Source organism: Neltuma alba, unplaced genomic scaffold (genome assembly GCF_004799145.2).
Source record: "Neltuma alba isolate B1F8T4 unplaced genomic scaffold, ASM479914v2 tig00002102_pilon, whole genome shotgun sequence".
Lineage (NCBI taxonomy): Eukaryota > Viridiplantae > Streptophyta > Magnoliopsida > Fabales > Fabaceae > Neltuma > Neltuma alba.
In genome coordinates this window covers 309-13,950 of record NW_021632739.1, presented here as the reverse complement: position 1 = coordinate 13,950, position 13,642 = coordinate 309, and the positions used below count along the sequence as shown (strand labels likewise).

General features: G+C 35.4%; 1 protein-coding gene and 1 pseudogene across 2 annotated transcripts; both read right to left on the bottom strand.

Moving 5' to 3' along the window:
• Nucleotides 1-3,341: 3,341 nt before the first annotated feature.
• LOC114717037 (nudix hydrolase 25-like) lies at nt 3,342-7,554 on the bottom strand. 2 transcript variants are annotated; one of them, XM_028902112.1, is made up of 6 exons: nt 7,358-7,554; nt 6,563-6,613; nt 6,020-6,112; nt 5,582-5,676; nt 4,055-4,194; nt 3,342-3,672 (listed from the first exon to the last, which is right to left on the bottom strand). In XM_028902112.1, the coding sequence occupies exons 1-6, from the start codon at nt 7,421-7,423 to the stop codon at nt 3,584-3,586; spliced, it is 534 nt and encodes a 177-aa protein (XP_028757945.1). In that variant the 5' UTR covers nt 7,424-7,554; the 3' UTR covers nt 3,342-3,583. The 2 variants fall into 2 exon arrangements, with proteins under 2 accessions (XP_028757945.1, XP_028757952.1); XM_028902119.1 differs by having other exon boundaries at nt 4,083-4,194; nt 7,358-7,543.
• Nucleotides 7,555-9,736: 2,182 nt separating this feature from the next.
• On the bottom strand, nt 9,737-13,334 carry LOC114717018 (cytochrome P450 734A1-like; annotated as a pseudogene).
• Nucleotides 13,335-13,642: the final 308 nt, after the last annotated feature.

Sequence of the window (13,642 nt, the reverse complement as noted above, 5' to 3'; positions counted from 1 at the left end):
TAACGAAGAGGTATTGATCACATGGGACAACAATAAGCAGCTTACGCGCACACACATCAATTATGAAGATTGTGCTACCTGTTAATTAAAAACTCTATATAAGGCTCCAAGAATAATAGTCCGTAGCTCAAAAGCCATGGAACTGCACTTTAGCAAGTTCATGGCAACCTCAAAGCAAGGAGAACATGTTATAGTGCTCAGCATTGATGGTGGGGGCGTCCGAGGAATCATTGCTCTCATTATCCTTGCCTTCCTCGAATCACAGCTTCAAGTTTTTAACAATATGGAATGGAATTCAACCTATATATTCTCTGTAGTTTTCAGTGTTTTCTTAGTAGTATCTCTCTTGTTTTTAATATAAGAGCTAGGTACTAATTGACTTAAATTAAGAATATTAGTTAAGTTAATTATTTGTAACATATGTATGTAAAATACTTTTTTTAATCATATAAATTTGAACTGCCTTTGATAGAAATCTCACAATATGTCCTTTGGAGAAACAATTATGAAAGATTTGAAATACAAAGGGCAACAAGCTTTTACATTTATGACCAAAGTAAATTTCTTGTCTAATTGCTATATTTAGGATTGGAGGGAGTATTATTATTTTTAGGTGTTATACATTTATGATCCTTTGAAATGATGTAAGAGCTACTTAATGAATTTAAGTAGATTAAGAAAATTAAATAAATTAACTAATTATAAACAATGTGATTTGATCTCTCTAAAGTATCCCTATGTAACATTAGATTATGTATCACCTTATAAGCTAAGTAAATGCTACATCTAGTCCTAATTATAAGATCTAGTTTATAGTTTACAAACAAGGTCTTATAAATAGGACCGGAGATAGTAATTTGGAAAAAAATAATTACAGAAGACAAAGTAAATTAAAGTTTTATATTTAAGATCAAATCTACAATCCCAACTAACTCTTATATTAAGGACAGAAAATACTATGTATGTGTATGCTTTTCAATCTTAATGTCCTCATGGCTAAATTTTGGCTTTTTCCGTGGTGAAACTCATTTGATACGTTTGTCCACTCACGAGATCATGCACCTATTAGAAAGAATTTAACTTGAGCCCATGAGATTTGGACGCATATAAAGATTGTTTATTTTAAAGTATATGTGTCTGTATTATGTGGTGCAGAAGCTGGATGAAGAAGACGCAAGATTGGCAGATTATTTTGATGTAATAGCAGGAACAAGTACAGGAGGATTAATGACTGCAATGCTCACTGTTCCAAATGAAAACAAGAGGCCTTAATTACAACTCAATTCCTTGATCTTTAAATTATCTTTTTATAAATTTGATTCAGTTTTTAAAATTTAACTTGACACAATTCAGACTCTCAAGTTTTAACCATTTAATCTGTTAATTAGTCTCTGCACTTTGTGACATGATTATAGTTCAATCCATGAAGGACTATATAATTTTCTAAAATGTAAAAACCAAGCGATTAAATGGCTGATACTTGAAGGATTGAGTTGTAATTAAGGAAAAAAAATATAAGGACTAAATGATTAGTTTTTCTAATTAAATTAAATTACACACAATCTCCTAAATTTTAAGCACATAAACACACGCAAAATGTTTAGTGATGTCATGCGGGTGAAGGAGGGGAAAATGCTAGCAGTACCAAAGTACGACGGGAAGTAATTGCGTAATCTTATTAAGGAACAGCTTGGGAAACACCAGATTGAACCAAACATTGACCAATGTTGTCATCCCTACCTTCGACCTCAAACGCCTTCAACCCACTGTTTTCTCCACTTTTAAGGTTCATCTCCTTCTCTCCATCTGTTGCTGGTTTACCTAAAATTGTTTCAACTATGGGCTGTGACATGAATGTACATGTGTTGTTGGACAATAAGACAGCAAACGAAGAAGCCAGGAGTGAATGCATTGCTCTCTGATATAGATGCATTTCAACTTGAGCAGCACCAAGTATCTGCCTGCTCATTATTTCACCACCCAAAATGACAAGCGCCAAGGTCAGGAGTTCAACCTCATTGATGTTGGTGTTGCTGCAAATAACCCTGTATGTTTTCTTCCTTCCAACGCTATCACTATCATTTTATTTTCGAGAGAATTACTGTGCAGTTCTATATAAGCAATCTAATCACCAAAATATTTTAGAACAAGTAAGTAGCATGCAATAACAAGATCCTGTGCAAGAAATGACAACAGATTGTTAAATATTGACAACTTAAAAGAACTTTTGTGATTAACCATTTATACGTAAAACTAATTCATTTTGTCCTTTCCAATTTGAGTCAAGCTTCTCTCTAGCTTTGTTTGTCACGGCGTGTCTCTGTCCAGGTGCATGCAAAGCAAGCTAGGATCTTTTCACCTGTGAGGAGCGTTTCTTTGGAGAGAACCCTAAATTATTGCAGTAATTTTAAATCTTACAGATTCCTTCCTGGATAACATGCATTAATTACTTTTACCCTGTGCTCTCAACGTCTTTAAAAAGATTGGTTATGTAGGTGGGAGGGAGAGAGACGGATGATTAGAATGTCGGCTTTAATTTAGTTGGGCTGTCAACTTTCTGGTGCGAGTGAAGCTTTTTCTTTTTTCTTTTTAATTTATAATTTGGTTATGTAGGTGGAGCTTACAGTGAACAGTCTTCATCGAGACAGAAGATGAGAGGAGTTATGCTAATAGTTAGGGAGGACGTTGTCGAACATTGGAATGGGTCTTCACATCCTTCAGTAGAGGAGTTGGTGGGAATGCCATTCCGGTGGTGCTGGTTTTCTTCTTAACGAGAGTGGTGAGAGCTGGGCAAATGGTGGAAGATGCCATAAACGGACGCGCGTCGGCTACTTGAATAGATCTTCACATCCCTTGACAGAGAAGTTCATCGGCTACAGGTTAAGATCAATGAAATATTTTACCCAATCTTTTGTCTTCTTCCTCTTTATTGCTCTCTCTCCTCTGTACATTAATAGCATACACACACTTTAGGTCCCAAAGATGAAGTTTGAAGGAGTTGGCGGAGAAAATAAAATATCTTCTAATATTTCATTCGATTAAGAGGGCAGAAGTAGCAGAGGATAGAACTTGAATGGGGGAGAGAGAGATTTTCTAGAAAAAAGAGTAGGAGAGGGAGATGATGAGGTGGAGGGTGACATGGAAGAGAGGAAGGGAGAGTCCCATGTGGTGTGCCACACAAGCAATCTAGTCAAATTAACAGCCAAAATTGAGTGGATTAACTGTCAAGGCAATATTGCTACGTTTTTGTAACTTCCGAGACAGACGTTGAGACTTTAAAAACTTCTAGACATCCATAGCTCCTAGCTGCATACTTTCGGAGTAAATTTGCACATTATCCCTATTCTAAATTACCGTTACTTTACTGACCATTTCTATACACATTCACAATCATCGTTGCATCAAATTTTGAAACAAAACCATGTAATTCTGGGCATATATTTTAATTATTACAAGGCAACCACCTAAAGAGAAGTTCTAACTGGCAACTATTATCCATTTACAAAGAACAGCGTGTGCCGAAATCAGTTAAGGAAATGCATAAAACTACAATGCAAACTCATATATTCACCACTTTGTCGATTTACATTTGCCTGACATTGAGTTCCCTTGAAAGTATGGCATGAAGGTTCTTATAACTTCTTCGTAAGTTGGTCTCTTGTAGTCCACTGCCTGTAATCAGTTATAGCAATCAGTTCTTCGCAGAGATAAAATGATCAAATTTAGGCTTCAATACACTTTTTCCCCCTTGGCCCCCCCCCCCAAAAAAAAAAAAAGTTTCAATATGTTCGCTTCAGTTCAAAAGCAAGCAATGTTGACTAGCCTTCGTGTTTTCTAAAATGCCTCAATGTTGCCTGTCATGTAATGTGAAAGTAGGCAAACGATTAAGTCTGATAATAATAAGTTTTTGTTGATGGAATAAGTGACAGGAGCACAATTGAATCATTTCAGAAAATCAGAGGGCAATATATCTGGTTATGGACTAACAGGGTCAAATTGAAACTTGGGAAAGACTAAGGGGATTAAAAGTGTATTTAATTAAGCCTAAACTCACTATCTGTAAACAAGATTCTGAAACTAGCCTGCTCAATAACTTCTTCAGGGTGAGCCCATTTCCATTCAGCAAATTCTGGGTCCGCTTCTCCAGTTGCCAAATTGATTTCACTGTCATCTTTTGTTAACCGCATAAGGAACCTATTGAATGTTCAAATCCAAGGTTATAAAAAGCACAGTTTTGAAAAAGTAACCATGTAAATTTGGTCATAGAGTTCAAACATGAGCAAGAAATACCAGCTAAATAAAATAATGGCAGAGTCTTTACTTACAGTTTAAACATCAATATGAAAATATAGGCTTAGTTTTTTGTTTTGGCCATGCAAAATACAGGCATAGTTAAAAGTATATTCAAAGAAGAGCTTATTTTGTTTTACAACAGCTGAGTAGTATGCTGGGGAAACCGGACTTGGTAAGCATGACAAACCCTGATGTTTATCCTTCAGGAAGGCATAATGTCACATAAATTTCATAGATACATCTTGTATTTATCATTAAATTATATTATTAATGCAAATTAAACCACAACGAAATTTCACCGTAAGACTGAAACTCCACAAATTCCCTCTCCACATAAGAACGATCAATCACATCGTTGATTAGTAAACATTCTTATTTTAACTTTGACTGAATAGACTAAACATACTTAGACATCCAACCAAGTCAAGCAAATATTTTAGACAACCTCATTCAAACATGTGATCAAACATTTCTAATCAAAGTAAACAGTGAATCTTATATAGCCATACGAATAAAAAGGTTATGTTCCACTGTTAGAGTCATTAATTCATTATTTACCTCAACTTCTGTAAATGACGTGGGGTTGCGGGTAGATCATGCATGCAATTAACATAGAAGACAAAATTGATAAATAAAAGTCAACTTATGCGTATTCCTACAAAAGCCCTCTCAGAGAATATGGGAATCAACCTTAGAAGAGAATACTGAATGAGCTCAGTATTCTGAAACCCAAATTAACTACATACTAAAGATCCAAAAGCACCCTAGGGTAGAGCTGCAAGCCTTGATGTATATTTGTTGAGGCTTATGGGCATATTATGCCTGGTTCTAATGAGAAAAGTTAGCTCACAGGCTGTTCCACAGTTCAACAACTTCACATCAGGCATGCATCAATTCATATACACTCACTAATCAGATGTGTATTACAGGGATGAGCTGAGCAGGGAATATTGGCTAGACCCATTTTAATAGCACTACTGATACGTAAACCCATATATGAATGCTAAGTTATTTACTTATACTAAACCTCCTTTAATTTGAAGATATCAACCAAGAAGCAAGATATCCAATGGCAGCAAGGATTGTGACTTCAGGGTTCACCAAGGGGAAGGCCATCAACTACACTGCATAGCTTTAAGGTCCCATATATGATCATCATCACATGAATAGGTAAAATTTTATCCACGGAATTAACAGATTCAAAAGTAAGAATCTCTATGGATTGTCAAGTATTATGGGTCTCCCCCACCCCACCCCCCCCCCCCAAAAAAAAGAATAAAAAACACACCATTTTTGTGCCTGCCCATGCCAGTCACCTCCCCACAGACGATTAACTTTGGCCTTCACATGAGGAGGGAAGTCATAAGTCAACCATCTTGGAACCTGCAAAGCACAATCTCTTATCAACCTCCACTTGATTATCAGAAAATGATGGCAAGAGTTTCCAATAGAATCCACCGTTTTTATATAAAGTATATTTGCTTTTCCTCAATCACAGTCAGGCAGGTTGTTTCCATTTATTTCTTATCTGATATTGTTTCTCTTCATCTTTTTTATTTTTTAATTTTTAATTGTGAATTGTATAGGAATTTCCATAAATATCAGGATTTTGTGAAATGGTGCTTGTCTGTATTACTCTTAGATGTAAGCATGCACAATCATTGTTGTTTGCAGAATATACTAAAGCAAACCAAAACCGACTGATAAGAGCCAGATTAGCACAAACCTCAGCAATTATTTCAGCAGATACTATTCCTGTTTCTTCTCGAAGTTCTCTAATGGCAGCAGATTTTGGTTCTTCACCATCCTCAATCCCACCCTGATATTCAAGATCACAGAGGAAAAGAATAAATTTTAGCTGAAAATTTTGAACTAGTAACAAAAGATTACCAAAATATGGCAAAGAGTCTGTCTGATATTCGAACAAAAGAAACACATCAAGTGCAATGCTGTATATTAAGCCTGCCAGAAGTGAGGTTGTCCAATCTTGGAAGGTCAAAATAGACCCCAGTATATAATGAAAAGAGCGTTTTCTATCATTGATGCTAAATAGTAATGAATTATCCCTTTTTTTTTCTTTTGGCCAGAATGAGTTGTCCATTAAATCAACAGGAAAATCCATATTACATCTTATGCAATAAGATCCAACCAATATCCCCCACAAACAAATTATGAACTATGTAATACCTTCACTTCTCTAATTCTATGTTTTGGCTACAGGTTATGACTCATTTGAATTCACCGTAAAGGAGGGGGGAAAAAATCTCACCTGAGGCATTTGCCATGCTCCAGGTACATTCAATTTGGAAGCCACAAAAACCTGAGCCAAAAAGAAAACCAGGGTTATACAGAGCTACTCATAAAACAGGATGAACAATGAAAGAATAGGATTCATATTCTTCAAATTAAATTGGATACATTAATATAAATTCTAAACGACAGATATGGTATCTCATGTTCAAATTATCAGTTTGCTTAAAAGATTGGAAACATTGTATCTCAAACAATGAAAACAAAAAGTAGATCAGTAGAACATCCATTATAAGCTGTAGTTAGTTCATTCTGGCCAGATTTAAAGTGAAATCAGCAGAAGATTTTTCAATCTGGGACAAAAAAAAATTTAGAAAAACAACGGCTCGTAAATTTCCTGGCAATTTTCATGTAAGCAATCACGAGAAAGGGAAGGGAAAAAAATAGTAACATATCATACCAATTTCCCAAATCTAGCACTGAAATTACGGAGCTAGTGTTTGTTTCAGTTACTGATCAAATCACCAAATTACTTAGAAGAAATAAATCAACATGAGAAACTGAAAGAACTCAGAGATAAAATTTGAAGCTTTTTTATTTATTAACTTGCCGGTTAAAACTTTTCAATTTAGCAGAGGATATAAAAATGAGAAAACAAAGGGGGGGGGGACATAACAGTGATCCCAAACCAACGAATGGCAATAGCAACAAAAACCCAGTACATTTATGTGGCAAACAGTTAACAAAAAAAAAGTGCATTTAAAGTCGCTAGTTCTATAGCTTAAGCAAGAAACGGCAGAGACAGAGAGGAAACCTGGAAATCGGAGTTGATCAGACAGACTCCAACGTTGGGACGGTAACCTTTGGGAAGGCCTTCCATGGTTGTTTCTTGAGAGAGAACCGAGATTCAGGTGGGGAAAAAGTAAAATAAAAACAGTGGTGTTGTGTTGATGATGATGATGGGATCGGTGTGAGTGAGATAGAAGAAAGTGAAGAAAACAAATTGGGTTGTTTGTCAATTTGAGTTGTGATGCGCTGTGAGCTCACGAGCTGTGGGGTGGGGGCGTGTGCGCGTTAATTTGATGTGTGGGAATGAGCGACGGACGCTGACTCTGACAAAAAAAGAAAAAAAGTGACTCTCACACGCGCACACAAGAGCGTGGAGTTTCCTGCACTTTGTCCTGCGCACCCCGCCCACCAATTTTCTTCCTGGCTTTGAAGAGTGGAGATCCAGTGTGGCTCGCCTACGGTTGCTACTGTGAGCCTCTCCTGGGTATTTTTTTCCTTTCCCGTTCTAAAAATCAACACCAAATGGCTGAAATCACGAGGAAAGGTAGGCAACCAAGCAATGAATTAAATTATTACCTTTGATATTTAATTCAAGTCTCGGTTAACTAATTTAAAAATATTTAAAAAGTTAAAAATTACTTAATCATAATATATATTACATGATTTTTTTTAAATACTTATATGTATCATTATATTATATATCAATTTATAAATTAAGCAAGTTATTTAAAAAATGATAAATATAAATATTTTAAAGTATTTTTTTTAGTTTCTCCCATCTTTTTAAATTAATTGGTTAGGCCTTATATTAAAAATATGAAATATGATACAGTACTTCATATCAAAACTTAAAATGTCAATGATTAGGTGGAAATGAGTATTGTTTTGGTCTAACCCTTGGCCCACAATAAAGTCAAAATTTAATTGTAAAATTAAAGTCCAATCTTTTCACCTAATGTGATTGTTGGGTTATTCAAGAAAATTAAAAATAATTTGATTAAGATTAGATTTATGATCTTCCATTATTAGAAAAGTTTTAATATGAGGTTATTGGCGACAGCTGAGAAGCATCAAGCACGTAGCTTGAGGCTTGAAAGGTAAATATAAACAAGGGAAAGATGAGGGCGCATGGTGATAAGATGAGACGGAGCGCAGAGGAACGAAAAGAGAGTGGGGCGCAAGATAGCAAAAGCTACGCCGATGGTGGCGCGGTGAATGAGGTGAACACGCGGAGAGACAGGAGGGGGAAACGCAACAAGCAACAAAAGAATCAAAAAGTGGTGGGCCCCACCACCAACGGCGTTGACTTTCAGTGGCTCGCCTTATATTAAGGAATTGTTGGATCAAGTGATCAATCCATCGTTTCTTTTTCTTTTCTTTTCTTGTTTTGCCCGTTGCATTTCAGGTTTTTGTTTTTTTAAAAAAAGAGAGAAGGGAATATAATAAAGGCAAAAAGATCCCCACTTGCGTTATCCACTTGTCAGAAGTCCTTTGCTTTTCTTCACCAAAAAAAAAGAAAAGAAAAAGAAAAAAGAAGTCCTTTGCTTTTTGAAACCATCCACAGTATCTTTTCTTCCACTTCTCGCAAATATTAGTTTTATCATAATATTGGAAACAAAAGATCATCTCCTTCTAATCAAATTTAATACAAACATAAAAATTAAGATATTTAACATTGTCAATATTATCAGTTAATTCAAATTTAAGTGTTTGTCTTAGCTTATTTTAACTGATTTTATAGCGTACAAGGTAAATATATTAGATAAATTGTAAGGTTTAAAAGTGACTTTTGTAAGTGATCCTAAATATGCATAACTATTAAAAAATTAACATTGATAATCAGCGTTTTGAATATACAGAGTAACGTTAAGCTGAACAAAATTTCAAATATCCATACCTCCTTTACAAATATTTTCAGCGCAAAAATGACTCTTAAGCTAGTTTGATTGATTTTTACATGACAAACAAAGTTCTCCTAATATAATTGTTTTATTCACTAAAGTCAAATTTGAGACATTACTTCAAAGGAAATCTATTTTATTTTACTTAATCTTCTTATCTTTAATTATCACGACTCAGTCCCTTTCACATAAGAGTTAAGTTACACAAATATTTCTTATTTTAAATTACATAAAACTAATTTTATTATTGTACCGTGATTCATGTGTCATAATGAATTTTTCTAAATTTTATTCTTCACAAATTTATATTATTATAAAAAAAACAATTTTTATTTACATGTTTTTAGCTTATTTTATCATTTCTTTGACTGATTTTTCACTAAATCAATTTTGCAAATGTTTTGAACATGTCCAGTTTGCTAGTACAACGATCAAATCAGTCTGTCTAGTCAAGTGTTGTGGAGAATGATGCCAACCAGGCAACCAACCAAACCTTCATCACATCACATGAAAATGATGCTACGTCAGTTCACAAAACTACTATTAGCTTCACCGCAAATTTACATGTTCAGCTTCCCAAATTACAAGAGACTTTAAAAATATCTAAAACGATCTTTCCTTCCAAATGGCCAAAAAAAAAAAAAGACTCACACATACAAACAAACCAGAAAACACGGTAGAGAACAATCCAAGGGCATGACATATATCAGCATGAAATCCTCGTGAAGAGGATTTGTGCACCATGTTGTGGCTTCAAAGTAATGAACAATATAGGAGAATGGCAATAGGTTGGAGACACAGCAAAACTGTAATTGCGAATGATCATTGCAAGAGCAATCTTTGCCTCAACCATTGCTAAATTTTGACCTACGCAAGTTCGAGGGCCGAGTCCAAAAGGAAAGAACGCGGCTATATGTCTTCGAGGTTCACTAAACCTGTCCGGATTGAACTCATGGCAATCTTCTCCCCAAACCTCTCTGTCATGGTGGATTGCAGCCAATACCAAGTGGAGTTGAGTCTTGGCAGGAACACTAAGATTACCTACCATAACCCTTTAGATGTTTGTCTCATTAACATCACACCAGGAGGGTACAACCTAAGTGTTTCATTAATTATCATCCCAACCTGTTGCGAAATGTCAACAAACAATGGTCAATGTTGATCAATACAGATATTTGTTTCAATCACACTGATTAATGATGAATTAATCGTAAGTACAACCACTTTTGTCCCCTAAATATGATTTTAATACTTACAAGTTTAATTTTGTTCCATGTTCATGCTTTCAGAGGTGGTAGAAACAATGTTGAACTTTCAGACATACAAAAAGCATCTTGAGTAAGCCAAATGAAGTCATATTTATAGCAGCAAAATGGGATTTTAGTAGCAGACCTAAGAACTCAATAGTTGTTCATTTATTTATACAATCTAAGAGAATTTTACTACAGCACCACTTTTGCAGCTATAACATTGATTGATCACAATTGTATGATTGAAATTCATTTGCTGTTATTTTTTCCTTTTCCCCTTAACATGGCTAATTTTCTGAATTTCTGCAGATTACTCAATGAAGCTATAAATATACATATATATCAGTGATTATTTAGATATTTTGACAAATAACCGTGTACAACAATCTGCATTCTAAACCTTATACGAATTCAGAGCAGCATTCTAACCAAAAGTAGATCTTAGAAAATGAATTTTTGAGCTTACAATCTTAAGGTCATTTAATTTGTCTGCAGGTGGAAACTGGCTTTGCCCGACAACATGAAGAATTTCTTCTCGTGCCTTACTTTGCCATTCTTGATGTTTAGCAAGGAGAAGAAGTGCCCAAGTCATCAAACTAGCAGTAGTATCCTTTCCAGCAAAGTAGAAGGTTTTACATTCATCAATGATTTCTTCTATTGTCAGTCTCTCTTCTTCACCAGCCTCATTCTTGTATGTATGCATCAGTGAACTTAACAGATTTCTTGGATTTCCTCTTTGTTTGGCCTTAGCTTCAATCAGCTTCTGAATTGATTCGCGAGTTTCCTTTTCTAGTCTCATCCTGTCTCTGTTCTTCTTAGTTGGCAGATATCTGTACTTTTGTTAAAAGTTCAAACAGAAATGGCAAGAACTCAATTTGCAAGTCAAGAAGGTAAAACATCTCCAGTACAGTTAAAATTTTATAGAACAAGTAACAGAACCAAATTCAACAAAAGGTAGCTCTTACACTGACTGAAAATTACCACCTCCAATCCTTAATATAAGAGCTAGTTAACTAATTTGAGCAAATTAAGAAAACTAGTTAAGTTAGTTATTTGTAATAAATAGGTATTGTTTGTCCTAAAATATCCTTGCTAACTAAGTGTATTAGCTGGAACTATCATTATTACAAGGACTACCTTGAAAAAAAATAGATAAATATGAGAAACAAAGTAGATTGGAATCTTATATTTAAAGTCATAATTGATACGAGTCAGTTGAAAATAGTAATAATGTGTCCTATTTGTTTTGCCAGCTGTCTAACTAACTGAAAGCAAAGGGATTAGTTATAAATCTCCCTTAATTGTAATCATCCAAATTCAGTTAGATAATAATACACACGAGTTCTCTCTCTCTCTCTCCCCCCCTCTGCTGTGTACCAAACGAGGTCTTATATTAAGGACTAGAGGTAGTATAAATGAATATCACCAACACTTTCTTTTGTTTATTCAAAAATGGATCAAAATTTGGTACTCAAAATATAAAGGACAGACTTGAATTATCCATTCTGACATAACTTAAGAGTATGGTACTTTAAACCAAAAGTGTTGGACATCGTGACATAACAATGACAATATTTGAAATGTTAATTGTAATTGGAAGTGTTGCGTCGCGTTTAATACATGTGTCTTAAATTTGTATGAAGCTTCAAGGGGTATGTATGAGCTTCATATGGATAAAGCCTGTGTTGGTGAGCCTAATTATCAGCCATTAGCATGATAGTTTAAACTGAAGCAATCCAGTTAAATTCTGTATATTTTCTTTAAAAGCTGCCTTTGTTCTAATGAACAAAAGAAGAGCCAACATGGTTACCTAAATCCGGGAATATAGACACTCCTGATTGCTTGGGAGAAAAGATGCATTTGTTGTTCTTGTAAGTTGAAAATACGCTTGCCTTCTTCATAGCTGCTGCCAAATGCAGTCCTCGATATAACCTCTGCAGAAACATTGTGCATCTCTTTGTGCACATCTATCTCGAATTCTTCTCTTCCTCCCCCTATCTCCTCCCACTTCTCTAGCGTCCTTTGAACACTTGCTGCAATATCTGGCACCCACCCCTGCAAAAATTGTCACGCAAGAAATAGTTGATGACATTGGTTTTTGTATTCCAAGCAAGTTAACATAGCTTTTTTTCGTTGATACAAAGGCAAGAAGAAGCTTGAAAAAGGAAAAAGAAAACCTTAAAGAACATACTAAACTATGATATACTCTCTTATGGAGATTTATCCTGGCGACACACATAAAAAATACTCAGTGCTCAAATGCAAAGTAAAGTGTTGCATCATCATGTCATCATAAATACATTAAAAACATCTTAATAATAACAAAAAGCAGAGCAATAGTCACCTTGATAAGCTCCAGGTTAAATGCTTGATTGATGATCCTCCTATGAAGTGCCCATTGATCACCTTCCAAGCCCACAAGTCCTTGTCCAAAAAGAAGCTTAGACTGAGGATTATAGGGCAACTTACAAAAGTCTCCACTCTTACTCATCAACACTTCCTTAACCATATCCGGGTCGGTTATTGCCAGTCGGGGCTTTGACCCGAACCAGTAGAGGAAGGTTTTCCCATACATGGTTGACCACTTATGGTAAAATGGCAGCACCCGTTTTAGGATATCATGGTGAAAAGGGATTGGCTCGGACTGAGTTTCTGCATACAGCCGTCGGATATCCCCTGAGTTCCCGACGATCGGACGGTAGCCAGGCCCTCTGATCCCCTGTTTGCGAAAATCACTCTGGATTTTCCATGGGACCCAGAAAATCGAGTCCAAAATTTTCACTAAGCAGGTGTGAAAAGGACAATCAAAGTAATGAAGAGAACAATCATGGATGATTGTTAAATCATGAAACTAAGGAATCCAAAAGCTCAGGTTCTGACGTTCTTCTCTTGCAGTATCTTATTCTATCCAGAGAGCTGCACAAAAGAATTTAAAGAATTCACATACGAGTCATTCATTTCTCACTTTGTCTCACAAGTGAAGCTTCCAGAGAACCAGAACTGAATGAGTAATGAATGATATAAAAGTAAAACAAAGTAAAGGTCAAAACTTTCAAACAGGCAGAGGGAAGATAACACTGCATGGATTAAACCAAAGGCGTTGACTTTCACCTTGAGAAAGATGAAGCTAGTCTTCTTCTGGGCAGCTATTCCCTCCAA